Below are 24,904 nucleotides of genomic sequence, written 5' to 3'. Positions count from 1 at the left end.
CCCCGTTTTGCAGATCTCTACTATTTCCTGTTCGCCCCCACCCTGTGCTACGAGCTCAACTTCCCGCGCTCCCCCCGCCTGCGCAAGCGCTTCCTGCTGCGCCGCCTCTGCGAGATGGTGGGGGGCCCGGGGGGGCTTTGGGGGGGTCTGGGGAGGGGTTTTGGGGGGGTCCCGGGGGGTTTTGGGGGGGCCCTGGGGGGTTCTTGCTGGGTTGGGGTTCCACAGCAAAGGGGATGGGATGGGGATTGTGGGGACTGAGATTGCGGGAGGGGGGGGAAGGGGGGGCTGAGATGATTGGGGGGGGTCCCTGGGATGGTTGGGGGGGTCCTTGAGGTGATTGGGGGGGTCTGTGAGATTGGGGGGGTCCTTGAGATGATTGGGGGGGGGGGGGTCTGTGAGATTTGGGAGGGTCATTTAGGTGATTGGGGGGGTCCTTGAGATGATTGGGGGGGGTCTGTGAGATTTGGGGGGGTCCTTGGGGTGATTGGGGGGGGTGTGTGAGATGTGGGGGGGCCTTGAGATGATTGGGGGGGGGGGTGTGAGATTTGGGGGGGTCCTAGAGGTGATTGTGGGGGGTCTGTGAGATTTCGGGGGGGTCCCTGGGATGATGGGGGGCTGTGTGTGAGATTTGGGGGGTCCCTGGGATAATTGGGGGGGTGGGTCTGTGAGATTTGGGGGTCCTTGAGATGATTGGGGGGGGTCCCGGGGGGTTTTGGGGGGTCCGGGGGGTTCTTGCTGGGGTGGGGTGCCACAGCAAAGGGGATGGGGATGGGGATTGTGGGGGACTGAGATTGCGGGGGGAGGGGGGGGGGGCGGGGGGGAGCTGAGATGATTCGGGGGGGGAGGTCCCTGGGATGGTTGGGGGGGGTCCTTGAGGTGATTGGGGGGGGTCTGTGAGATTTGGGGGGGTCCTTGAGATGATTGGGGGAGTTTTGGGGGGTCCCAGGGGGTGTTGCTGGGGTTGGGGCCCCTCTGGTTCCACAGCAAAGGCAATGGGGGTGGGGATGGGGGGGGCCTGAGATTTGGGGTGAGGATTGGGGGGGGGGGGGGCGGGGCTGAGATGATTGGGGGGGGGCCCTGGATGGTTGGGGGGGGTCCTTGAGGTGATTGGGGGGGTCTGTGAGATGTGGGGGGGTCCTTGAGATGATTGGGGGGGGGTCTATGAGATTTGGGGTGGGGTCTTTGTGAGATGTGGGGGGGGTCCTCGAGGTTACTGGGGGGGGGGGGGGGCGGTCTGTGAGATTTGGGGGGGGTTCTTGAGGTGATTTGGGGGGGGGGTCCTGTGAGATTTGGGGGGGGTCCTTGAGATGATTGTGGGGGGGGTCTGTGAGATTTGGGGGGCTCCTTGATGTGATGGGGGGGTGGTCTGTGAGATTTGGGGGGGTCCTTGAGGTGATTGGGGGGGGGAGTCTTTGAGATTTGGGGGGGTGCTTGGGGTGATTTGGGGGGTCCCTGGGATGATTGGGGGGGTCTATGAGATTTGGGGGGGCTCCTTGGGGTGCTGATGTTGAGGGGGGGAAATCACTGAGACAAGGGGTTGATGAGATTTGGGGGGGATGATGGGGGGATTCTGAGATTTTTGGGGGGTCCCTGAGACAGGAGTGGGGGGTGGGGATTATTGGGGGGGGGTCCTGAGCTGTTTGGGGGTCCTGAGCTGCCGCGGTGTCTCTTCCAGCTGTTCTTCACCCAGCTGCTGGTGGGGCTGATCCAGCAGGTACGGGGGGGGGGGGATTTGGGGGTGTCCCCCCTCCTCAGTTTGGGGGTGGGGTCCCCATCTGCAGCCCCCCCCGCCCGTTCTCTTGCAGTGGATGGTGCGACGATCCAGAACTCCATGAAGCCCTTTCGGGTGAGTGACACCCCGGTATTGGGGGACACCCCCATGTTGGGGACACCCCCATGTTGGGGACACCCCTTGGGGTTGGGGACACCCCTTGGGGTTGGGGACACCCCCCAGGTTTGGGGACACCCCCATGTTAGGGGCACCCCTGGGGTTGGGGGCACCCCTGGGGTTGGGGACACCCCCAGGTTGGGGACACCTCATGTTGGGGACATTTGGCTGAGGGGGGACAGCCCTGCGTGTCCCCCTGGCCCCTGCGTGTCCCCGGCACCTCTGTCCCCTCTCCCGTCCCCGAGTTGTCCCTCTGTCCCTGCTTGTCCTTCTGTCCCCCCAACCTGTCCCCCTGTCCCCGTATTTCTCTGTCCCAACTTGTCTCTCTGTCCCCGTCCCTCCGTCTCTCTGTCCCCATCCCCCCATCTCTCTGTCCCCACCCCCTGTCTTTCTGTCCCCCCCCGCCCCATTTCTCTGTCCCTCCTGCTGTCCCCACCTGTCCCTCTGTCCCCACCTGTCCCTCTGTCCCCACCTGTCCCCCTGTCTCTCTGTCCCCCCTGCCTGTCCCTGCCTGTCCCCCCGTCTTTCTGTCCCCGTCCCCCCATCTTTCTGTCCCCCCTGCCCCACCTCTCTGTCCCCCCTGCCTGTCTCTGTGTCTCCCCTGTCTCTCTGTCCCCCTGTCCCCCCCTGCCTGTCCCCCTGTCTCTCTGTCTCTCTGTCCCCCCTGCCTGTCCCCATCTCCACCTGTCCCCCTGTCCCCGCTTGTCCCTGTCTCTCTGTCCCCCCTAGTCTCCCCTGCTTGTCCCCCTGTCCCTGCTTGTCCCCGTCTCTCTGTCCCCCCTGCCTGTCTCTCTGTCCCCCTGTCCCCGCTACCTGTCCCTGCTTGTCCCCCCTGCCTGTCCCCCTGTCTCTCTGTCCCCGCTTGTCCCTGTGTCTCTCTGTCCCCCCAGTCTGTCCCCGCTTGTCCCTCTGTTCCCCTGCCGTCCCCCTGTCCCTACCTGTCCCCCTGTCCCTACCTGTCCCCCTGTCCCTACCTGTCCCCCTGTCCCTGCTTGTCCCCACTTGTTCCTGTCTCTCTGTCCCCCCTGCCTGTCCCTCTGTCTCTCTGTCCCCCCTACCTGCCCCTACTTGTCCCCCTGTCTCTCTGTCCCCCTGTCTCTCTGTCCCCCTGCCTCCACCTGTCCCCCTGTCCCTGCTTGTCCCCGTCTCTCTGTCCCCCCTGCCTGTCCCCCTGTCCCTCTGTCTCCCCTACCTGTCCCTGCCTGTCCCCCCTGCCTGTCCCCCTGTCTCTCTGTCCCCGCTTGTCCCCGTGTCTCTCTGTCCCCCCGGTCTGTCCCCGCTTGTCCCTCTGTTCCCCCCACCCTGTCCCCCTGTCCCCATCTCTCTGTCCCCCTGTCCCCATCTCTCTGTCCCCCTGTCCCCATCTCTCTGTCCCCCTGTCCCTGCCTGTCCCCCTGTCCCTGCCTGTCCCCCTGTCCCTGCCTGTCCCCGTCTCTCTGTCCCCGTCTCTCTGTCCCCGTCTCTCTGTCCCCGTCTCTCTGTCCTCCTGTCCCCCTGTCTCTCTGTCCCCCCTACCTGCCCCCGCTTGTCCCTCTTTCTCTCTGTCCCCCTGTCCCTCTTTCTCTCTGTCCCCCCTGCTTGTCCCCCCTGCCTGTCCCCCTGTCCCTGCTTGTACCTCTGTCTCTCTGTCCCTCCGTGCCTGTCCCCATGTCCCCCCCTGTCCCCCTGTCCCCCTGTCCCCCTGTCCCCATGTCCCTCCCTGTCCCCCTGTCCCCCTGTCCCCCCGCCGCCCTCTGCCCGTGGCTCTGTGCCAGGGGTGACAGCAGGTGCCACATTGCAGGACATGGACTATTCCCGGATCATCGAGCGGCTCCTGAAACTGGCCGTGAGTTCCCCCACCCCCCTCGTCCCTCCCCATACCCGGGGGGGGCCACTTCCCCCCCATGTCCCCCCATGTCCCCCCATGTGTGTCCCCCCAGGTCCCCAACCACTTCATCTGGCTCATCTTCTTCTACTGGTTCTTCCACTCCTGCCTCAACGTGGTGGCCGAAGTGATGCAGTTCGGGGACCGCGAGTTCTACAGGGACTGGTGGTGAGGGGGGGTCACGGCTGTCCCGGGGCTGGGACACTCCGGGGGGGTCCCCGCGCTGTTGGGGACAGTGGGGATCAGCCATTTCCCGCCCCCCAGACCCATTTTGTCCCCAGGAACTCGGAGTCGGTGACGTATTTCTGGCAGAACTGGAACATCCCGGTGCACAAGTGGTGTCTCAGGTAGGGGGGGCGGGAGGGACTGTCCCCCCCACCCCGAGGGGACTGTCCCCAAGGGTGGCGCTGAGGGGGGTGGCGCCGCAGGCACTTCTACAAGCCCATGCTCAAGCGGGGGGTCAGCAAGTGGACGGCGCAAACGGCTGTGTTCCTGGCGTCCGCCTTCTTCCATGAGGTCAGAGCCCCCCCCGGCCCTGCCTGGGACCCCCAAACCCCCCGGCCCTGCCTGGGACCCCCTGAGACCTCCTGAGCCCCCCCAGTCCCTGCCTGGGACCCCCAAAACCCCCCGTCCCTGCCTGGGACCCCTTGAGCCCCCCCAGTCCCTGCCTGGGACCCCAAAACCCCCCAGCCCTGCCTGGGACCCCCTGAGACCTCCTGAGCACCCCCAGTGCCTGCCTGGGACCCCCAAGCCCCCCATCCCTGCCTGGGACCCCTTGAGACACTCCATTCCCTGCCTGGGACCCCCAAAACCCCCCAGTCCCTGCCTGGGACCCCCAAAACCCCCCAGTCCCTGCCTGGGACCCCTTGAGACACTCCAGTCCCTGCCTGGGACCCCAAAACCCCCCAGCCCTGCCTGGGACCCCCTGAGTCCTTCTGAGCCCCCCAGTCCCTGCCTGGGACCCCCAAAACCCCCCATCCCTGCCTGGGACCCCTTGAGACACTCCAGTCCCTGCCTGGGACCCCCAAAACCCCCCAGTCCCTGCCTGGGACCCCCAAAAACCCCCCGGCCCTGCCTGGGACCCCCAAAACCCCTCATCCCTGCCTGGGACCCCCAAAACCCTCCAGTCCCTGCCTGGGACCCCTTGAGCCCCCCAGTCCCTGCCTGAGACCCCAAAACCCCCCCATCCCTGCCTGAGACCCCCTGGGACCCCCTGAGCCCCCCAGTCCCTGCCTGGGACCCCCAAAACCTCCAGTCCCTGCCTGGGACCCCCAAAACCCCCCAGTCCCTGCCTGGGACCCCCAAAACCCCCCGTCCCTGCCTGGGACCCCTTGAGCCCTCCCAGTCCCTGCCTGGGACCCCAAAACCCCCCGTCCCTGCCTGGGACCCCTTGAGCCCTAGCAGTCCCTGCCTGGGACCCCAAAAACCCCCCATCCCTGCCTGGGACCCCTTGAGCCCCCCCAGTCCCTGCCTGGGACCCCAAAAACCCCCCATCCCTGCCTGGGACCCCTTGAGCCCCCCCAGTCCCTGCCTGGGACTCCAAAACCCCCCAGCCCTGCCTGGGACCCCCTGAGACCTCCTGAGCACCCCCAGTGCCTGCCTGGGACCCCCAAGCCCCCCATCCCTGCCTGGGACCCCTTGAGACACTCCATTCCCTGCCTGGGACCCCAAAACCCCCCCAGTCCCTGCCTGGGACCCCAAAACCCCCCGTCCCTGCCTGGGACCCCTTGAGCCCCAGCAGTCCCTGCCTGGGACCCCAAAAACCCCCCATCCCTGCCTGGGACCCCTTGAGCCCCCCCAGTCCCTGCCTGGGACCCCAAAACCCCCCAGCCCTGCCTGGGACCCCCTGAGACCTCCTGAGCACCCCCAGTGCCTGCCTGGGACCCCCAAGCCCCCCATCCCTGCCTGGGACCCCTTGAGACACTCCATTCCCTGCCTGGGACCCCAAAACCCCCCGTCCCTGCCTGGGACCCCCTGAGTCCTTCTGAGCCCCCCAGTCCCTGCCTGGGACCCCCCAAAACCCCCCATCCCTGCCTGGGACCCCTTGAGACACTCCAGTCCCTGCCTGGGACCCCCAAAACCCCCCAGTCCCTGCCTGGGACCCCCAAAACCCCCCGGCCCTGCCTGGGACCCCCAAAACCCCTCATCCCTGCCTGGGACCCCCAAAACCCTCCAGTCCCTGCCTGGGACCCCTTGAGCCCCCCAGTCCCTGCCTGAGACCCCAAAACCCCCCATCCCTGCCTGAGACCCCCTGGGACCCCCTGAGCCCCCCAGTCCCTGCCTGGGACCCCTTGAGACACTCCAGTCCCTGCCTGGGACCCCCAAAACCCCCCAGTCCCTGCCTGGGACCCCCAAAACCCCCCGTCCCTGCCTGGGACCCCTTGAGCCCTCCCAGTCCCTGCCTGGGACCCCCAAAACCCCCTATCCCTGCCTGGGACCCCTTGAGCCCCCCCAGTCCCTGCCTGGGACCCCAAAACCCCCCAGCCCTGCCTGGGACCCCCTGAGACCTCCTGAGCACCCCCAGTGCCTGCCTGGGACCCCCAAGCCCCCCATCCCTGCCTGGGACCCCTTGAGACACTCCATTCCCTGCCTGGGACCCCCAAAACCCCCCAGTCCCTGCCTGGGACCCCCAAAACCCCCCAGTCCCTGCCTGGGACCCCTTGAGCCCCCCAGTCCCTGCCTGAGACCCCAAAACCCCCCATCCCTGCCTGAGACCCCCTGGGACCCCCTGAGCCCCCCAGTCCCTGCCTGGGACCCCCAAAACCTCCAGTCCCTGCCTGGGACCCCCAAAACCCCCCGTCCCTGCCTGGGACCCCTTGAGCCCTCCCAGTCCCTGCCTGGGACCCCAAAACCCCCCGTCCCTGCCTGGGACCCCTTGAGCCCCAGCAGTCCCTGCCTGGGACCCCAAAAACCCCCCATCCCTGCCTGGGACCCCTTGAGCCCCCCCAGTCCCTGCCTGGGACCCCAAAACCCCCCAGCCCTGCCTGGGACCCCCTGAGACCTCCTGAGCCCCCCAGTCCCTGCCTGGGACCCCAAAACCCCCCAGTCCCTGCCTGGGACCCCCTGAGACCTCCTGAGCACCCCCAGTGCCTGCCTGGGACCCCCAAGCCCCCCATCCCTGCCTGGGACCCCTTGAGACACTCCATTCCCTGCCTGGGACCCCAAAACCCCCCAGTCCCTGCCTGGGACCCCCAAAACCCCCCGGCCCTGCCTGGGACCCCCAAAACCTCCAGTCCCTGCCTGGGACCCCCAAAACCCCCCAGTCCCTGCCTGGGACCCCTTGAGCCCCCCAGTCCCTGCCTGAGACCCCAAAACCCCCCATCCCTGCCTGAGACCCCCTGGGACCCCCTGAGCCCCCCAGTCCCTGCCTGGGACCCCTCAAACCTCCCGGCCCTGCCTGGGACCCCCTGAGCCCCCCAGTCCCTGCCTGGGACCCCCAAAACCTCCAGTCCCTGCCTGGGACCCCCAAAACCCCCCAGTCCCTGCCTGGGACCCCTTGAGCCCCCCAGTCCCTGCCTGGGACCCCCTAAAACCCCCTGTCCCTGCCTGGGACCCCCTGAGACCTCCTGAGCCCCCCAGTCCCTGCCTGGGACCCCCAAACCCTCCAGTCCCTGCCTGGGACCCCTTGAACACCCCAGTCCCTGCCTGGAACCCCCAAAATCCCCATCCCTGCCTGAGACCCCCTGAGACTCCCTTGAGCCCCCCCAGTCCCTGCCTGGGACCCCCCGCACTCCTTGTCTGGGCCCCCTTTCCCTGTCTAGGAGCCTCTGAGACCCCCCCCAAAAACCCCTCTGTCTCTATTCAGCCCCCCAAGTCCACGCCTGGCACCCCCCCACTCCTTGTCTGGGACCCCCTGAGCCCCTTGTCCCTGTCTGGGACCCTCTGGGACCCCTCCCAAAAACCACTTTGTCTCTACTTAGCCCCCCAAGTTCATGCCTGGGACCCCCCACTCCTTGTCTGGGACCCCCTGGGCCCCCTGTCCCTGTCTGGGGCACCCAAGACCCACCTATCCCTGTCTGGGACCCTCTGAGACCCCCCCCCCCAAAAACCACTTTGTCTCTACTTAGGCCCCCAAGTTCATGCCTGGGACCCCCTACTCCTTGTCTGGGACCCCCTGGGCCCCCCGTCCCTGTCTGGGACTCTCTGAGACCCCCCCAAAAACACCTCAGTGTCTAATTAGCCCCCCCTAGTCCATGCCTGGGACCCCCCACTCCTTGTCTGGGACCCCCCTGTAGCCCCCAAGTTCCTGTCTGGGGCACCCAAGACCCACCTATCCCTGTCTGGGACCCTCTGAGACCCCCCCAAAACCCCTTTGTCTTTACTCAGCTCCCCCCTAGTCCCTGCCTGGGACCCCCCACTCCTTGTCTGGCTCCCCATAGCCCCCAAGTTCCTGTCTGGGACCCTCTGAGACCCCCCCAAAAACACCTCTGTCTCTACTCAGCCCCCCAAGTCCACACCTGGGACCCCCCCGAAGCCCCCAAGTTCCTGTCTGGGCCCCCCAAGACCCACCTATCCCTGTCTGAGACCCCCCCAAAAACCCCTCTGTCTTTACTCAGCCCCCCCCCACTCCTTGTCTGGGACCCCCCTATAGCCCCCAAGTTCCTGTCTGGGACCCTCTGAGACCCCCCCAAAAACCCCTCTGTCTTTACTCAGCGCCCCTCACTCCTTTTCTGGATCCCCATGGCCCCCGTCCCTGTCTAGGAGCCTCTGAGACCCCCCCAAAAACCACTTTGTGTCTACTTAGCCCCCCAAGTCCACGCCTGGGACCCCCCACTCCTTGTCTGGGACCCCCTGGGCCCCCTGTCCCTGTCTGGGACCCTCTGAGACCCCCCCCCAAAAAACACCTCAGTGTCTACTTAGCCCCCTCAGTCCCTGCCTGGGACCCCCCACTCCTTGTCTGGGACACCCCCATAGCCCCCAAGACCCACATATCCCTGTCTGGGACCCTCTGAGACCCCCCCAAAAACCCCTTTGTCGTTACTCAGCCCCCCAGTCCATGCCTGGGACCCCCCACTCCTTGTCTGGGACCCCCTGGGCCCCCCCCGTCCCTCCTGACCCCCCCTGTCCCCCCAGTACCTGGTGAGCGTCCCCCTGAAGATGTTCCGGCTCTGGGCGTTCATGGGGATGGCGGCTCAGGTGAGCGCGGCCCCGGCCCCACGTCCCTCCCGCCCCCCCGGGGAGGGGACACAGCGACCTGGGGGGGGTGACACTGTCCCCTTGACCCCCCCCAGATCCCACTGGCCTGGTTCGTGTCCAAATTCCTGCGTGGGAACTACGGGAACGCGGCCGTGTGGCTGTCGCTGATCATCGGGCAGCCCATCGCCGTCCTCATGTACGTCCACGACTACTACGTGCTCAACTACGAAGGCACCCAGTGAGGGGGGGGGACAGCACTGTCACCCCCCCACCGCTCACCCTGTGCCGCCGAGGGACGAGCCGCTGTCACCGTCCTCGCCAATTGAATGTCGGATCAATGCAATAGCCCCCGGGGGGGTGACGGGGACGACCCCCCCCACCCTGGGGACGTGGGGCCGAGGGCGCAGCGGGGATTGCGGGGCCGTGTCCCCCTCCCCAGCTTTAAGCATTTTGGCACTTTAAGGGACTGTCCCCATGTCCCTGTCACACTCCCCGGGGGGTGGGAGGTGTCACCTGGAGCCCCCCCCCGGCCCCGCTGCTGCCTCCGGCCACTTTTTAACCCTTTTCCAGATTCTTTCTCTCAAAAACTGTGTGATTAAAGTCTTTGGTTGTTTTTTCCAAGCCTGGGTGGTCCAGCCTCATGTCCCCCCCCCAGCCCGACCCTTTGCTTGGGGGGGCTTCTGGGGGGCAGTTTGTACCCCCCCCCAAGGAAGGTTTGGAGGAGCTGGTTTGGGGTGGGATGGACAGTGTGGGGAGAGCGATGTGACCCCCCCCAGGACAAGCGACAATTCTGTCACCCTGTCACTTGGGGTGTGGGTGACACCCCCAGCGAGGGGCTGCGTGTCCCCCCCAGGACCTGCCCTGTGCACAAACCCCCCCCAAAGCTGAGATTCACCCCGTGAGCCCCAAAACTGGTCAGTGCATCAGAGACACGTTGGGGGGACATGAGGACCTGAGTGGGGACATTGTCACCCTGACCCCCCACCATGGGCTGTGACACCTGGGCTGCGGTGTCACCCTGACCCCCCATGGCACTGGGACACAGTGTCACCCTGACCCCCCCACATGGTGCTGGGGTGTCACCCTGACCTCCCATGGCGCTGGGACACCTGTGCTGGGGTGTCACCCTGACCCCCCCATAGCACTGGGACACCTGTGCTGGGGTGTCACCCTGACCCCCCCATGGCGCTGGGACACCTGGGCCGCGGTGTCCCCCTGACCCCCCCATGGCGCTGGGACACGGTGTCACCCTGACCCCCCCCATGGCGCTGTGGCACCTGGGCCGGGGTGTCACCCTGATCCCCCCCATGGCGCTGGGGTGTCACCCTGACCCCCCCATGGCGCTGGGACACGGTGTCACCCTGACCCCCCCCCCCCATGGTGCTGGGGTGTCACCCTGACCCCCCCCATGGCGCTGGGACACCTGTGCCGGGGTGTCCCCCGTAGGGCCATAGAAAATAAACTTTATTTGTCATTTTTGGGGGTTTCTACACCGCGGCCGCGTCACCAACCGCGACCCCCGGGAGAGCGGCGCGGCCACCGCCGGCACCGGCGCCGCGCAGGGGACATGGGCACAGGGAACCTACGGCTTTGCTCTCGCTTTCCAGACTTAACAGAAATCGAAATTAAAAAAGAATAATAATAATCCAAATCCCCCGCGGTTCGTGGCGGGGGGGGAGGCAGAAGGCGGCCCCGGCGCTGCGGGACGGGCGCGGGGACGGGGACGGCACCGGCGTCACGGCTGCGCCGCGGCGGGGACCGGCGAGCCCAGCGCGTTGGGCGAGGAGATGACGGGCGAGGCGGCCAGGCTGCCCAGCGGCTGCGGCGCGGCCATGGACGTGATCCCTGCGGGGACACGCGCGGGGTGCGGGTGACACCGGCGGGGGCGCCTGCGGTGGCCCCGGGTGGCCCCGCGGGCCGGGACTCACCTGCCAACATGCTGGAGGAGCTGACGGGGGTGTTGGCGGCCGAGAGCGCGGCCGCGGTGCCGAGCCGCGCCGGGTCCTTGGCGATGGGGTCTGGAGGGAAAGAAGCGGGTGGTGAGGGGGGCACAGGGGTGTCACCGAGCCCCACAGGGGACACGGGTGGGTGTACATACAGAAGTAGGGGTGCTCCATGGCGTCCCGGGCCGTGAGACGCGTCTGGTGGTCGTAGCGCAGCAGCTTGTCCAGGAAATCCAGCGCCTCGGTGCTGACCAGGTGCTGGTTCTCGCTGTGCACGAAGCGCTCCCACCGCTTCCGCGAGTGTCTGCGGGGACGAGGAGCCGTTGGAGCATGGAGACCAACCCCTGTCACTGCACAGGACACCCCAAAATTCACACCATGTGTCTCAGGATGTTGTCAAAGCAACGTGCCGTTGGGTCAACCCAAGACGTTGAGTCAAAGCAAGATGACGTTGAGTCAAAGCAAGATGACGTTGGGTCAAGCCAGGATGTCATTAGGTCAAGCCATGAGATCAGGTCAGGCCAAGAGATTAGGTCAAGCCAAAATGTTGGTCAAGCCAAGGTATTGTTAGGTTAGACCAAGACATTAGGCTAAGTCAAGATGTTGTTGGGTCAAGACAAGAGACTAGGTCAAGCCAAGACATTGGGTCAAGCCAAGCTGTTAGGTCAAGTCAAGACATTGGATCAAGACACTGGGTCAAGTCATGATGTCATTAAGTCAAGCCAAGAGATTAAGTCAAGCCAAAAGATTAGGTCAAGCCAAGAGATTAGGTCAAGCCAAAATGTTGGTCAAGCCAAGGTATTGTTAGGTCAGACCAAGACATTAGGCCAAGTCAAGAGGTTGTTCGGTCAAACCAAGAGACTGGGTCAATCCAAGACATCATTGGGTCAAGCCAAGCTATCATAGGATCAAGTCAAGACATAGTTAGGTCAAGTCAAGACATTGCGTCAAGCCATGATGTCATTAAGTCAAGACAAGAACTTAGGTCAAGCCAGGATGTTGGTCAAGTCAAGGTATTGTTAGGTTAGATCAAGACATTAGGCTAAGTCAAGATGTTGTTGGGTCAAGACAAGAGACTGGGTCAAGACAAGACATCATTGGGTCAAGCCAAGACATTGGATCAAGCCAAGCTGTTAGGTCAAGTCAAGACATTGGATCAAGACATTGGGTCAAGTCATGATGTCATTAAGCCAAGCCAAGAGATTAGGTCAAGCCAAGAGATTAGGTCAAGCCAAGGTAATGTTAGGTCAGTCCAGGACATTAGGCCAAGCCAAGAGGTTGTTGGGTCAAGACAAGAGACTGGGTCAAGACAAGACATCATTGGGTCAAGCCAAGACATTGGATCAAGCCAAGCTGTTAGGTCAAATCAAGACATTGGGTCAAGACACTGGGTCAAGCCATGATGTCATTAAGTCAAGCCAAGAGACTAGGTCAAGCCAGGATGTTGGCCAAGCCAACGTATTGTTAGGTCAGACCAAGACATTAGGCCAAGTCAAGAGGTTGTTGGGTCAAGAGAAGAGACTGGGTCAAGACAAGACATCATTGGGTCAAGAAAAGACATTGGATCAAGCCAAGCTGTTAGGTCAAGTCAAGACATTGGGTCAAGACATTGGGTCAAGCCATGATGTCAGTAAGTCAAGTCAAGAGATTAAGTCAAGCCAAGAGATTAGGTCAAGCCAAGAGATTAGGTCAAGCCAAAATGTTGGTCAAGCCAAGGTATTGTTAGGTCAGACCAAGACATTAGGCCGAGCCAAGAGGTTGTTGGGTCAAACCAAGAGACTGGGTCAAGCCAAGACATCATTGGGTCAAACCAAGCTGTAAGGTGAAGCCAAGATATCATAGGGTCAAGTCAAGACACAGTTAGGTCAAGTCAAGACATTGGGTCAAGCCATGATGTCATTAAGTCAAGCCAAGAGATTAGGTCAAGCCCAGATGTTGGTCAAGCCAAGATGTTGTTGAGTCAAGCCAAGACATTGGCTTAAGCCAAGACATCACTGGGTCAAGCCAAGACATCATTGGGTCAAGCCAAGACATTGGGTCAAGCCAAGACGTTATGGGGTCAAACCAAGACGTTACAGGGTCAAGCCAAGACTCAGGTCAAGTCAAGACCTTTTCCTCCTGTCCAGCTGACCCTCCCCGGCACATCTTCCTGCCGTCTCTCGTTCTGTCACTGTCACCAGAGCAGCGCTCAGCCCTGCCCCCCGCTACCAAAACCGTCCCCTCAGAAGGACGCAGGGACCCAGCGAGTCGTGGAGCCACCAGCACATCCCGAACACGGCCGTTTGGCCGTGCGATCACACGGCGCTTCTCGTGAACACAACTCAAAGCCGCTGCGTTTACTCGTTGCACCCACGCGCCAACGCTTCCAGCCCACAAACCGCCGGTGCGCCGCCAAATGGTTACAGGAGATGTTCCCCTGTCCAGGTTGGTTGCCAGGACGCATGCGGAGCTTGTTCCTGCAGCGACGGCGCGTGCGGAGGGGCCTGGGTTTAGATCTTAACCACAGCCAAACGTCGGTGTGCGAACCGAAAAGCCACCCTGCCCTCAAAACGGTCAAACCTGCTCGTGCCGGCTCAGTTCGCGAGCACCGGCACACGGAGCCGGCGGTTCTGCGAGGAGACGCGATGCGAACCACGGAGCTCAAGGGCATTTCCCCCTTGGGCTGGATTGTGTCCCCCATGGAGGAAGCGGCAGCGCCTTCCACTGAGGATGGTTTGAAGCTGGACCCTTCTCCAAGCGCCGCGTCCCCAAATCTCGACCCCGGGCTCCGCTTCTGTCCCACCCCGACGCCGCAGCGTCCCCGGCGGTGCCACGGCGGCGGGTCCCACCTGCCGAGGATGTCGTTGAAGCGGGGGTCCAGCTCGATGTTGTACTTGTCGATGTAGTCGTACAGGTCCTCAGTGCCCAGCACCTTGGCGATGCGCACCAGCTGGGGGAGGGAGAGGTGACGCTCAGGTGTCAGCGGCGCCACCGCCGCCCACGCCGCTCCGTGCCCATGCGCTGGCGCTCAGCGCAAAGCCCCGGGGCAGCTGGGATCCGCGCCATGCTGTGCCATAGCCGTGCCGCGCTCCTATCCGGCAGCGAAGGGCCAACAGGTGCCAGCGGTGCCGCAGGGCCGGAATTCCAGAGCCGGAGCCGCATCCCAGCGCTGGCGCCGGGCCCGGCGCGGGGTGTCCCCTCCCGGCCCCGCGGGCGGGCGCGCTGGGAGCCGCGGTCCCACAGCGCACGTCCCGGCAGGCCCTTCGTGCCGGGTTTGGGGCCGCCGGCGGTTGTGGTACCACCGGAAAACGCGGTTCTGCTCCTGCCGACCGGCTCCAAACCCACAGGCGCGATCCTCGCGCTCCGGCAGCGCTTGGGGTAACCAAAACACCGGCACCGCCCCGGACAACCAGCTCCCCAGACACAAACCAGGGGGAGCGGAGAATCGGGGAGCGGCCGGAGCCAGCGGAGGGGACGGGGCCAGGAGGTGGCACAGGAGGCACAGCACCGAGGGCTGGGCTGCGGCACCCGTTTGGTTCATGGTGACGTACCGGGATCACCCAGAACCCCGGGAGGGTGTGGGGTGCCAGGGGAGGAGTGGGGTGTCAAGTTGAGGTGTGGGGTGCCAGGGGAAGGTGTGGGGTGCCAAGGGGAAGGTGCGGGGTGCTGGGTTGGGTGTGGGGTGCCAAGGGGAGGTGTGGGGTGCAAAGGGAAGGTGTGGGGGTGCCAGAGGAGGGTGTGGGGTGCTGGGTTGGGTGTGGGGTGCCAAGGGGAGGTGTGGGGGTGCCAGAGGAGGGTGTGGGGTGCCAAGGGGAAGGTGTGGGGTGCCAAGGGGAAGGTGTGGGGTGCCAAGGGAAGGTGTGGGGGTGCCAGAGGAGGGTGTGGGGTGCTGGGTTGGGTGTGGGGTGCCAAGGGGAGGTGTGGGGTGCCAGAGGAGGGTGTGGGGTGCCAAGGAAAGGCGTGGGGTGCCAAGGGGAGGTGTGGGGTGCCAAGGGGAGGTGTGGGGTGCCAGGAGAGGGTGTAGGGTGCCAAGGGGAAGTGTGGGGTGCCATGGGGAGGTGTGGGGTGCCAGAGGAGGGTGTGGGGTGCCAAGGGGAGTTGTGGGGTGCCAAGGGAAGGTGTGGGGTGCCAAGGGAAAGGTGTGGGGTGACAGGGGAAGGTGTGGGGTGCCAGAGGAAGGTGTAGGGTGCCAGGGCGCTCACCTGGTCGTAGTTGTCGTGGCCGTGGAAGAAGGGCTCTTTCCGGAAGATCATGCTGGCCAACATGCAGCCCAGGCTCCACATGTCCAGGCTGTAGTCGTACATCTGCAAAAACACCCCGAACAGAGCCGGGGCGGGGGGTCAGTGACACCCCAGCACCACCGGCAACACCGCGACGGGGGGGACACGCACCGAATCCCCCCCAGAGCGCGGCAGCTCCACGCTCGCCCGGCTCCAACACCAGCGTTGGGTTCGGGCCCTGAGCTCCACGCGGTCTCACCTTGGGCAGAAGAGCCTCATTTTTCCCCCCTTTTCCCCCATTCTTGGGCCCCTGGGGACAGCTCCACCACGCACAGGTGACACCGGTGACGCCGGTGACACCGACACCTCCCCGGGACGTACCTGATAATCCACCAGGAGCTCCGGTCCCTTGAAGTAGCGCGAGGCCACGCGCACGTTGTACTCCTGGCCGGGGTGGTAGAACTCGGCCAAGCCCCAGTCGATGAGCCGCAACTGCGGGGACAGCGTGGGGACGGGCGCCTGTCACCCCACGGGGACCGCGACGCACCGCCTGTGTCTGTCACCCGCCCCACGGCCGCTCCACGTGCGGCTCTTGGCCACGTTGCGGGGGAAAGAGGGAACGGGAGAGATTGTGGGGTGACAGGAGTAAAGTCAGGGTGACAGGAGCGATCTTGGGGTGACAAGGGGAAGCTCAAGGTGACAGGAGTGATTTTGGGGTGACAGAAGGAACCTTGGGGTGATGGGAGCGACTTCAGGGTGATGGGAGTGATTTTGGGGTGACAGGAGAGACCTCAGGGTGAGGGGAGTGATTTTGGGGTGACATAAGCAACCTTGGGGTGACAGGAGTGATTTCAGGGTGACAGGAGTGACCTTGGGGTGACAGGAGTAACTTTGGGGTGACAAGAGTGATCTCAGGGTGACAGAAGTAACCTCAGGGTAACAGGAGTGACCTCAGGGTAACAGGAGTGATTTTGGGGTGACAAGAGGAACCTCAAGGTGACAGGAGTGATTTTGGGGTGACAGAAGCAACCCTGGGGTGATGGGAGCGACCTCAGGGTGACAGGAGTGACCTCAGGGTGATAAAAGCAACCCTGGGGTGACAGGAATGACCTTGGGGTGACAGGAGTGACCTCGGGGTGATGTGAGCGACCTCAGGGTGACAGGAGTGATTTTGGGGTGACAGAAGCAACCTCGGGGTGATGGGAGCGACCTCAGGGTAACAGGAGTGACCTGGGTGACAGGAGTGTCCTCAGGGTGACAGGAGTGATTTTGGGGTGATACAAGCAACCTTGGGGTGACAGGAGCAACCTCAGGGTGACAGAAGCGATCTTGGGGTGACAAGAGTAACCTCGAGGTGACAGGTGTGACCTCGGGGTGACAAGAGCAACCGCAGGGTGATGGGAGTGACCTCAGGGTGACAGAAGTGATCTCGGGGTGACAAGAGTAACCTTAAGGTGACAGGAGTGATTTTGGGGTGACAAGAGTAACCTCAAGGTGACAGACGTGACCTCGGGGTGACGGGAGTAACCTCAGGGTGACAGGAGTGATCTCGGGGTGACAAAAGTAACTTCAAGGTGACAGGTGTGACCTCAGGGTGACAGGAGCAACCTCAGGGTGACAGGAGAGACCTCAAGGTGACAGGAGTGATTTTGGGGTGACAGAAGCAACCTTGGGGTGATGGGAGCAACTCCAGGGTGTCGGGAGTGATTTTGGGGTGACAGAAGCAACCTCGGGGTGACGGGAGCGACCTCAGGGTGACAGGAGTGATTTTGGGGTGACAGGAGCAACCTTGGGGTGATGGGAGCGACCTTGGGGTGATGGGAGCGACCTCAGGGTGACAGACGTGACCTCGGGGTGACAAGAGTAACCTCAAGGTGACAGGCGTGACCTCGGGGTGACAGGAGTGACCTCAAGGTGACAGACGTGACCTTGGGGTGATAGAAGCAACCTTGGGGTGACAGGAGTGATCTCAGAGTGATGGGAGCGACCTCAGGGTGACAGATGGGATTTTGGGGTGACAGGAGTAATCTTGGGGTGACAGGAGCAACCTCAGGGTGACAGGACCAACCTCAGGGTGACAAAAGCAATCTTGGGGTGACAAGAGTAACCTTGAGGTGACAGGTGTGACCTCGGGGTGACAAGAGCAACCGCAGGGTGATGGGAGTGACCTCAGGGTGACAGAAGTGATCTCGGGGTGACAAGAGTAACCTCAAGGTGACAGGAGTGATTTTGGGGTGACAAGAGTAACCTCAAGGTGACAGACATGACCTCAGGGTGACAGGAGTGACCTCAAGGTGACAGAAGCAACCTTGGGGTGATGGGAGCAACTCCAGGGTGTCGGGAGTGATTTTGGGGTGACAGAAGCAACCTCGGGGTGACAGAAGCGATCTTGGGGTGACAAGAGTAACCTCGAGGTGACAGGTGTGACCTCGGGGTGACAAGAGCAACCGCAGGGTGATGGGAGTGACCTCAGGGTGACAGAAGTGATCTCAGGGTGACAAGAGTAACCTTAAGGTGACAGGAGTGATTTTGGGGTGACAAGAGTAACCTCAAGGTGACAGACATGACCTCAGGGTGACAGGAGTGACCTCAAGGTGACAGAAGCAACCTTGGGGTGATGGGAGCAACTCCAGGGTGTCGGGAGTGATTTTGGGGTGACAGAAGCAACCTCGGGGTGACAGGAGTGACCTCAAGGTGACAGGAGTGATTTTGGGGTGACAGAAGCAACCTCGGGGTGATGGGAGCGACCTCAGGGTGACAGACGTGACCTCGGGGTGACAAGAGTAACCTCAAGGTGACAGGCGTGACCTCGGGGTGACAGAAGCAACCCTGGGGTGACGGGAGTGATTTCAGGTTGACAGGAGCGATTCTGGGGTGACAGAAGCAACCTTGGAGTGACAGGAGTGACTTCAGGGTGACGGGAGCAACCTCAGGGTGACAGGAGTGATTTCAGGGTGACAGGAGTAACCTCGGGGTGACGGGAGCGACCTCAGGGTGACGGGAGCAATCTTGGGGTGACAAGAGTGACCTCAGGGTTACAGGAGCGATCTCGGGGTGACAAAAGTAACCTCAAGGTGACAGGTGTGACCTCAGGGTGACAGAAGCAACCTCAGGGTGACAGGAGAGACCTCAAGGTGACAGGAGTGATTTTGGGGTGACAGAAGCAACCCTGGGGTGATGGGAGCGACCTCAGGGTGACAGGAGTGACCTCAGGGTGATAAAAGCAACCCTGGGGTGACAGGAATGACCTTGGGGTGACAGGAGTGACCTCGGGGTGATGTGAGCGACCTCAGGGTGACAGGAGTGATTTTGGGGTGACAGAAGCAACCTCGGGGTGATGGGAGCGACCTCAGGGTAACAGGAGTGACCTGGGTGACAGGAGTGTCCTCAGGGTGACAGGAGTGATTTTGGGGTGATACAAGCAACCTTGGGGTGACAGGAGCAACCTCAGGGTGACAGAAGCGATCTTGGGGTGACAAGAGTAACCTCGAGGTGACAGGTGTGACCTCGGGGTGACAAGAGCAACCGCAGGGTGATGGGAGTGACCTCAGGGTGACAGAAGTGATCTCGGGGTGACAAGAGTAACCTTAAGGTGACAGGAGTGATTTTGGGGTGACAAGAGTAACCTCAAGGTGACAGACGTGACCTCGGGGTGACGGGAGTAACCTCAGGGTGACAGGAGTGATCTCGGGGTGACAAAAGTAACTTCAAGGTGACAGGTGTGACCTCAGGGTGACAGGAGCAACCTCAGGGTGACAGGAGAGACCTCAAGGTGACAGGAGTGATTTTGGGGTGACAGAAGCAACCTCGGGGTGACGGGAGCGACCTCAGGGTGACAGAAGCGATCTTGGGGTGACAAGAGTAACCTCGAGGTGACAGGTGTGACCTCGGGGTGACAAGAGCAACCGCAGGGTGATGGGAGTGACCTCAGGGTGACAGAAGTGATCTCGGGGTGACAAGAGTAACCTTAAGGTGACAGGAGTGATTTTGGGGTGACAAGAGTAACCTCAAGGTGACAGACGTGACCTCGGGGTGACGGGAGTAACCTCAGGGTGACAGGAGTGATCTCGGGGTGACAAAAGTAACTTCAAGGTGACAGGTGTGACCTCAGGGTGACAGGAGCAACCTCAGGGTGACAGGAGAGACCTCAAGGTGACAGGAGTGATTTTGGGGTGACAGAAGCAACCTTGGGGTGATGGGAGCAACTCCAGGGTGTCGGGAGTGATTTTGGGGTGACAGAAGCAACCTCGGGGTGACGGGAGCGACCTCAGGGTGACAGGAGTGATTTTGGGGTGACAGGAGCAACCTTGGGGTGATGGGAGCGACCTTGGGGTGATGGGAGCGACCTCAGGGTGACAGACGTGACCTCGGGGTGACAAGAGTAACCTCAAGGTGACAGGCGTGACCTCGGGGTGACAGGAGTGACCTCAAGGTGACAGACGTGACCTTGGGGTGATAGAAGCAACCTTGGGGTGACAGGAGTGATCTCAGAGTGATGGGAGCGACCTCAGGGTGACAGATGGGATTTTGGGGTGACAGGAGTAATCTTGGGGTGACAGGAGCAACCTCAGGGTGACAGGACCAACCTCAGGGTGACAAAAGCAATCTTGGGGTGACAAGAGTAACCTTGAGGTGACAGGTGTGACCTCGGGGTGACAAGAGCAACCGCAGGGTGATGGGAGTGACCTCAGGGTGACAGAAGTGATCTCGGGGTGACAAGAGTAACCTCAAGGTGACAGGAGTGATTTTGGGGTGACAAGAGTAACCTCAAGGTGACAGACATGACCTCAGGGTGACAGGAGTGACCTCAAGGTGACAGAAGCAACCTTGGGGTGATGGGAGCAACTCCAGGGTGTCGGGAGTGATTTTGGGGTGACAGAAGCAACCTCGGGGTGACAGAAGCGATCTTGGGGTGACAAGAGTAACCTCGAGGTGACAGGTGTGACCTCGGGGTGACAAGAGCAACCGCAGGGTGATGGGAGTGACCTCAGGGTGACAGAAGTGATCTCAGGGTGACAAGAGTAACCTTAAGGTGACAGGAGTGATTTTGGGGTGACAAGAGTAACCTCAAGGTGACAGACATGACCTCAGGGTGACAGGAGTGACCTCAAGGTGACAGAAGCAACCTTGGGGTGATGGGAGCAACTCCAGGGTGTCGGGAGTGATTTTGGGGTGACAGAAGCAACCTCGGGGTGACAGGAGTGACCTCAAGGTGACAGGAGTGATTTTGGGGTGACAGAAGCAACCTCGGGGTGATGGGAGCGACCTCAGGGTGACAGACGTGACCTCGGGGTGACAAGAGTAACCTCAAGGTGACAGGCGTGACCTCGGGGTGACAGAAGCAACCCTGGGGTGACGGGAGTGATTTCAGGTTGACAGGAGCGATTCTGGGGTGACAGAAGCAACCTTGGAGTGACAGGAGTGACTTCAGGGTGACGGGAGCAACCTCAGGGTGACAGGAGTGATTTCAGGGTGACAGGAGTAACCTCGGGGTGACGGGAGCGACCTCAGGGTGACGGGAGCAATCTTGGGGTGACAAGAGTGACCTCAGGGTTACAGGAGCGATCTCGGGGTGACAAAAGTAACCTCAAGGTGACAGGTGTGACCTCAGGGTGACAGAAGCAACCTCAGGGTGACAGGAGAGACCTCAAGGTGACAGGAGTGATTTTGGGGTGACAGAAGCAACCCTGGGGTGATGGGAGCGACCTCAGGGTGACAGGAGTGACCTCAGGGTGATAAAAGCAACCCTGGGGTGACAGGAATGACCTTGGGGTGACAGGAGTGACCTCGGGGTGATGTGAGCGACCTCAGGGTGACAGGAGTGATTTTGGGGTGACAGAAGCAACCTCGGGGTGATGGGAGCGACCTCAGGGTAACAGGAGTGACCTGGGTGACAGGAGTGTCCTCAGGGTGACAGGAGTGATTTTGGGGTGATACAAGCAACCTTGGGGTGACAGGAGCAACCTCAGGGTGACAGAAGCGATCTTGGGGTGACAAGAGTAACCTCGAGGTGACAGGTGTGACCTCGGGGTGACAAGAGCAACCGCAGGGTGATGGGAGTGACCTCAGGGTGACAGAAGTGATCTCGGGGTGACAAGAGTAACCTTAAGGTGACAGGAGTGATTTTGGGGTGACAAGAGTAACCTCAAGGTGACAGACGTGACCTCGGGGTGACGGGAGTAACCTCAGGGTGACAGGAGTGATCTCGGGGTGACAAAAGTAACTTCAAGGTGACAGGTGTGACCTCAGGGTGACAGGAGCAACCTCAGGGTGACAGGAGAGACCTCAAGGTGACAGGAGTGATTTTGGGGTGACAGAAGCAACCTTGGGGTGATGGGAGCAACTCCAGGGTGTCGGGAGTGATTTTGGGGTGACAGAAGCAACCTCGGGGTGACGGGAGCGACCTCAGGGTGACAGGAGTGATTTTGGGGTGACAGGAGCAACCTTGGGGTGATGGGAGCGACCTTGGGGTGACAGACGTGACCTCGGGGTGACAAGAGTAACCTCAAGGTGACAGGAGTGATTTTGGGGTGACAAGAGTAACCGCAAGGTGACAAGAGTGACCTCGGAGTGATGGGAGCAACCTCAGGGTGACAGGAGTGATTTTGGGGTGACAAGAGTAACCTCAAGGTGACAGACGTGACCTCGGAGTGACGGGAGCAACCTCAGGGTGACAGGAGTGACCTTGGGGTGACAAGAGTAACCTCAAGGTGACAGGCGTGACCTTGGGGTGACAGGAGTGACCTCAAGGTGACAGAAGCAACCTCGGGGTGACGAGAGTGTGGCACCCCCGCCGTGTTCCCCCCGTACCTTCCTGTGCTCGTGGTCGATCATGACGTTGTGCGGTTTGACGTCCCGGTGCATGACGCCCATGCTGTGGCAGTAATCCAGGGCCTGCGGGGACAAGGGGATGCGTCGGGGACAGACGGACGGCCGCGGGGAGACGGCGTTTGGTGACACCCATCCGGAACGCCGCGGGGATCGCCGGTCATTTCAGACCTTGTGCTGTCCCCTCTAACCGGGGGGACACCAGAACACCCCATGCGGGGCTCTGATCCGTGTCCCCGCCACGGGTGGGACCCCGTGTCCCCCATCGGAGGGGACATCGCGCCCAAGGAGCCCCCGTTCCATGGCGCTTGTTCCCCACAGCAGAGGGGACAGCGGGGACACACACGAGGGCTCCGGGAGGGGGTTTCGGTGCCCTGGGGAACCCCCGGCTCACCTTGAGGATCTCGTACATGTAGAACCGGATGTCGAAATCCGACAGCGTCTGGTACAGTTGCTGCGGGAAGGGAGAGGAGAGGCGGGTTAATGAACGGCGGGTTAATGAGCGGTGGGTTAATGAACGGTGGGTTAATGAGCGGCGGGTTAATGAACGGCGGGTTAACGGACTGCGGCACCGTTATCTGGTGCAGAGAAGGTGTTGAGCGGCTTTGGAGCCCCAATTTTGTGGCCAGGAGCCCCAGGCTCAGCCCAGTCTGGCCAACGACCCTGTGCCCACCCAGGGAGCCCCGGCAGCTGGACCAACACAGTTTCCCTGCATGAGGACAGGGATGAAGATGAGGAGGAGGAGGGGGAGGAGGAGGGGGATGAGGGGAAAGAGGGGGATGAGGGGGGTGAGGGGGACAAGGAGGGGGATGAGGAGGGGGATGAAGAGGGGGATGAAGAGGGCGATGAAGAGGGCGATGAAGAGGATGAGGAGAATGAGGATGAGGAGAATGAGGATGAGGAGAATGAGGATGAGGAGAATGAGGATGAGGAGAATGAGGATGAGGAGAATGAGGATGAGGAGGGGGATGAGGAGACTGAGGAGGATGAAGAGAATGAGGAGGATGAAGAGAATGAGGAGGATGAGGAGGATGAGGAGGGGGATGAAGAGGGGGATGAAGAGGGGGATGAAGAGGGGGATGAAGAGGGGGATGAAGAGGGGGATGAGGAGAATGAGGATGAGGAGGATGAGGAGGGGGATGAGGAGGATGAGGAGGGGGATGAGGGGGATGAGGAGGATGAGGGGGATGAGGAGGATGAGGAGGATGAGGAGGATGAGGAGGATGAGGGGGATGAGGAGGATGAGGAGGATGAGGAGGATGAGGAGGATGAGGAGGATGAGGAGGGGGATGAGGAGGATGAGGAGGATGAGGAGGGGGAGGAGGATGAGGAGGGGGAGGAGGGGGAGGAGGAGGATGAGGAGGAGGATGAGGAGGATGAGGAGGGGGATGAGGAGGGGGATGAGGAGGGGGATGAGGAGGGGGATGAGGAGGGGGATGAGGAGGAGGATGAGGGGGATGAGGATGAGGAGGAGGATGAGGGGGATGAGGATGAGGAAGAGGATGAGGAGGGGGACAAGGATGAGGAAGAGGATGAGGAGGGGGATGAGGAGGGGGAGGAGGAGGATGAGGAGGAAGAGGGGGATGAGGAGGATGAGGAGGGGGATGAGGAGGATGAGGGGGATGAGCATGAGGAAGAGGATGAGGAGGGGGATGAGGATGAGGAAGAGGATGAGGAGGGGGATGAGGAGGATGAGGAGTGGGATGAGAGGGATGAGGGGGATGAGGAGGGGGATGAGGAGGGGGATGAAGAGGGGGATGAAGAGGGGGATGAAGAGGGGGATGAAGAGGGGGAAGAAGAGGGGGAAGAAGAGGGGGATGAAGAGGGGGATGGCGAGGGGGATGAAGAGGATGAGGAGAATGAGGATGAGGAGGGGGATGAGGAGGATGAGGAGGGGGATGATGAGGATGAGGAGGATGAGGAGGATGAGGAGGGGGATGAGGAAGAGGAGGATGAGGAGGATGAGGAGGAAGAGGAGGAAGAGGAGGATGAGGAGGATGAGGAGGATGAGGAGGAAGAGGAGGAAGAGGAGGAAGAGGAGGAAGAGGAGGAAGAGGGGGATGAGGAGGAAGAGGGGGATGAGGAGGAAGAGGGGGATGAGGAGGGGGATGAGGAGGATGAGGGGGGGGATGAGAGGGATGAGGAGGGGGAGGGAGGGGATGAGGAGAGGGAGGAGGGGGATGAGGAGGATGAGGAGGATGAGGGGGATGAGGAGGATGAGGAGGATGAGGAGGATGAGGAGGATGAGGAGGATGAGGAGGATGAGGAGGATGAGGAGGATGAGGAGGATGAGGAGGATGAGGAGGGGGATGAGGAGGATGAGGAGGATGAGGAGGGGGATGAGGAGGATGAGGAGGGGGATGAGGAGGATGAGGAGGGGGATGAGGAAGATGAAGAGAATGAAGAGGATGAGGAGGATGAGGAGGGGAGCACATCTCAGCGCTCCTGCAAACCTCAGTGGGGCAAGTCCCCAAAACCAGGCCCTGGGGACACGAATTGGGTGGGAAAGGGCTCATGTCAGGATGTACAGGGTGGTAATTACAGGGCGGTAATTACAGGGCGGTAATTACTCCTGACAACAGAACCAAGCGGCTGCTGGTTTAAGTCCTGGAGCCCATCTCAATAACCTTCCTCATCTTCTTCCTCCCCACAACCCTCCTCATCATCTTCCTCCCCATAACCCATAATCAGAGAGAGCTGGGACCCCCCCCGATGGCATCAGACAGAGCTGGGAACCCCTCAATAGCATCAGAGCGGATCAAGAACCCCTCAATAGCATCAGAGCGGGTCGGGAACCCCTTGATGGCTTCAGAGAGGGTCAGGAACCCCTCGACGGCATCGGAGAGAGTTGGGAACCCCTCGATAGTGTCAGAGCGGATCAAGAACCCCTCAAGAGCATCAGAGCGGGTCGGGAACCCCTTGATGGCTTCAGAGAGGATCAGGAACCCCTCGGCAGCATCTGAGCGGGTCGGGAACCCCGTGATAGTGTCAGAGCAGATCGAGAACCCCTCAATAGCATCAGAGTGGGTCGGGAACCCCGCGATAG

At 61.8% G+C, this 24,904-nt stretch overlaps 2 protein-coding genes across 2 annotated transcripts in view; one reads left to right on the top strand and one right to left on the bottom strand.

The window, feature by feature from the left end:
* Positions 1–9,318, top strand: part of DGAT1 (diacylglycerol O-acyltransferase 1) — a gene marked incomplete at its 5' end in the record, with an annotated part of 9,831 nt that extends 513 nt beyond the window's left edge. Inside the window, 10 exon segments of the mRNA XM_080339479.1 lie at positions 14–117; positions 1,676–1,714; positions 1,806–1,812; positions 1,815–1,846; positions 3,669–3,713; positions 3,808–3,920; positions 4,034–4,099; positions 4,181–4,268; positions 8,826–8,888; positions 8,984–9,318. Coding sequence (XP_080195605.1) covers positions 14–117; positions 1,676–1,714; positions 1,806–1,812; positions 1,815–1,846; positions 3,669–3,713; positions 3,808–3,920; positions 4,034–4,099; positions 4,181–4,268; positions 8,826–8,888; positions 8,984–9,130 — 704 coding nt within the window. The 3' untranslated portion in view covers positions 9,131–9,318.
* A 1,021-nt stretch (positions 9,319–10,339) lies between these two features.
* LOC308038267 (casein kinase II subunit alpha-like) overlaps positions 10,340–24,904 on the bottom strand; it is a 33,155-nt gene continuing 18,590 nt past the window's right edge. Inside the window, exons 6-13 of the mRNA XM_080340620.1 lie at positions 22,253–22,312; positions 21,841–21,924; positions 15,412–15,522; positions 15,013–15,114; positions 13,660–13,760; positions 10,987–11,135; positions 10,817–10,906; positions 10,340–10,733 (exon numbers count right to left, since the gene is read on the bottom strand). Of these exons, the coding sequence (XP_080196746.1) occupies positions 10,624–10,733; positions 10,817–10,906; positions 10,987–11,135; positions 13,660–13,760; positions 15,013–15,114; positions 15,412–15,522; positions 21,841–21,924; positions 22,253–22,312 (807 nt within the window). The 3' untranslated portion in view covers positions 10,340–10,623. The remainder of the gene's footprint in view (positions 10,734–10,816; positions 10,907–10,986; positions 11,136–13,659; positions 13,761–15,012; positions 15,115–15,411; positions 15,523–21,840; positions 21,925–22,252; positions 22,313–24,904) is intronic.

The sequence above is a fragment of the Nesoenas mayeri genome, assembly GCF_963082525.1.
Source record: "Nesoenas mayeri genome assembly, chromosome: 2".
In the NCBI taxonomy this organism is placed as follows: Eukaryota; Metazoa; Chordata; class Aves; order Columbiformes; family Columbidae; genus Nesoenas; species Nesoenas mayeri.
Note: the sequence above shows the minus strand (reverse complement) of the source record. Positions and strands in the feature narration are given on the sequence as shown.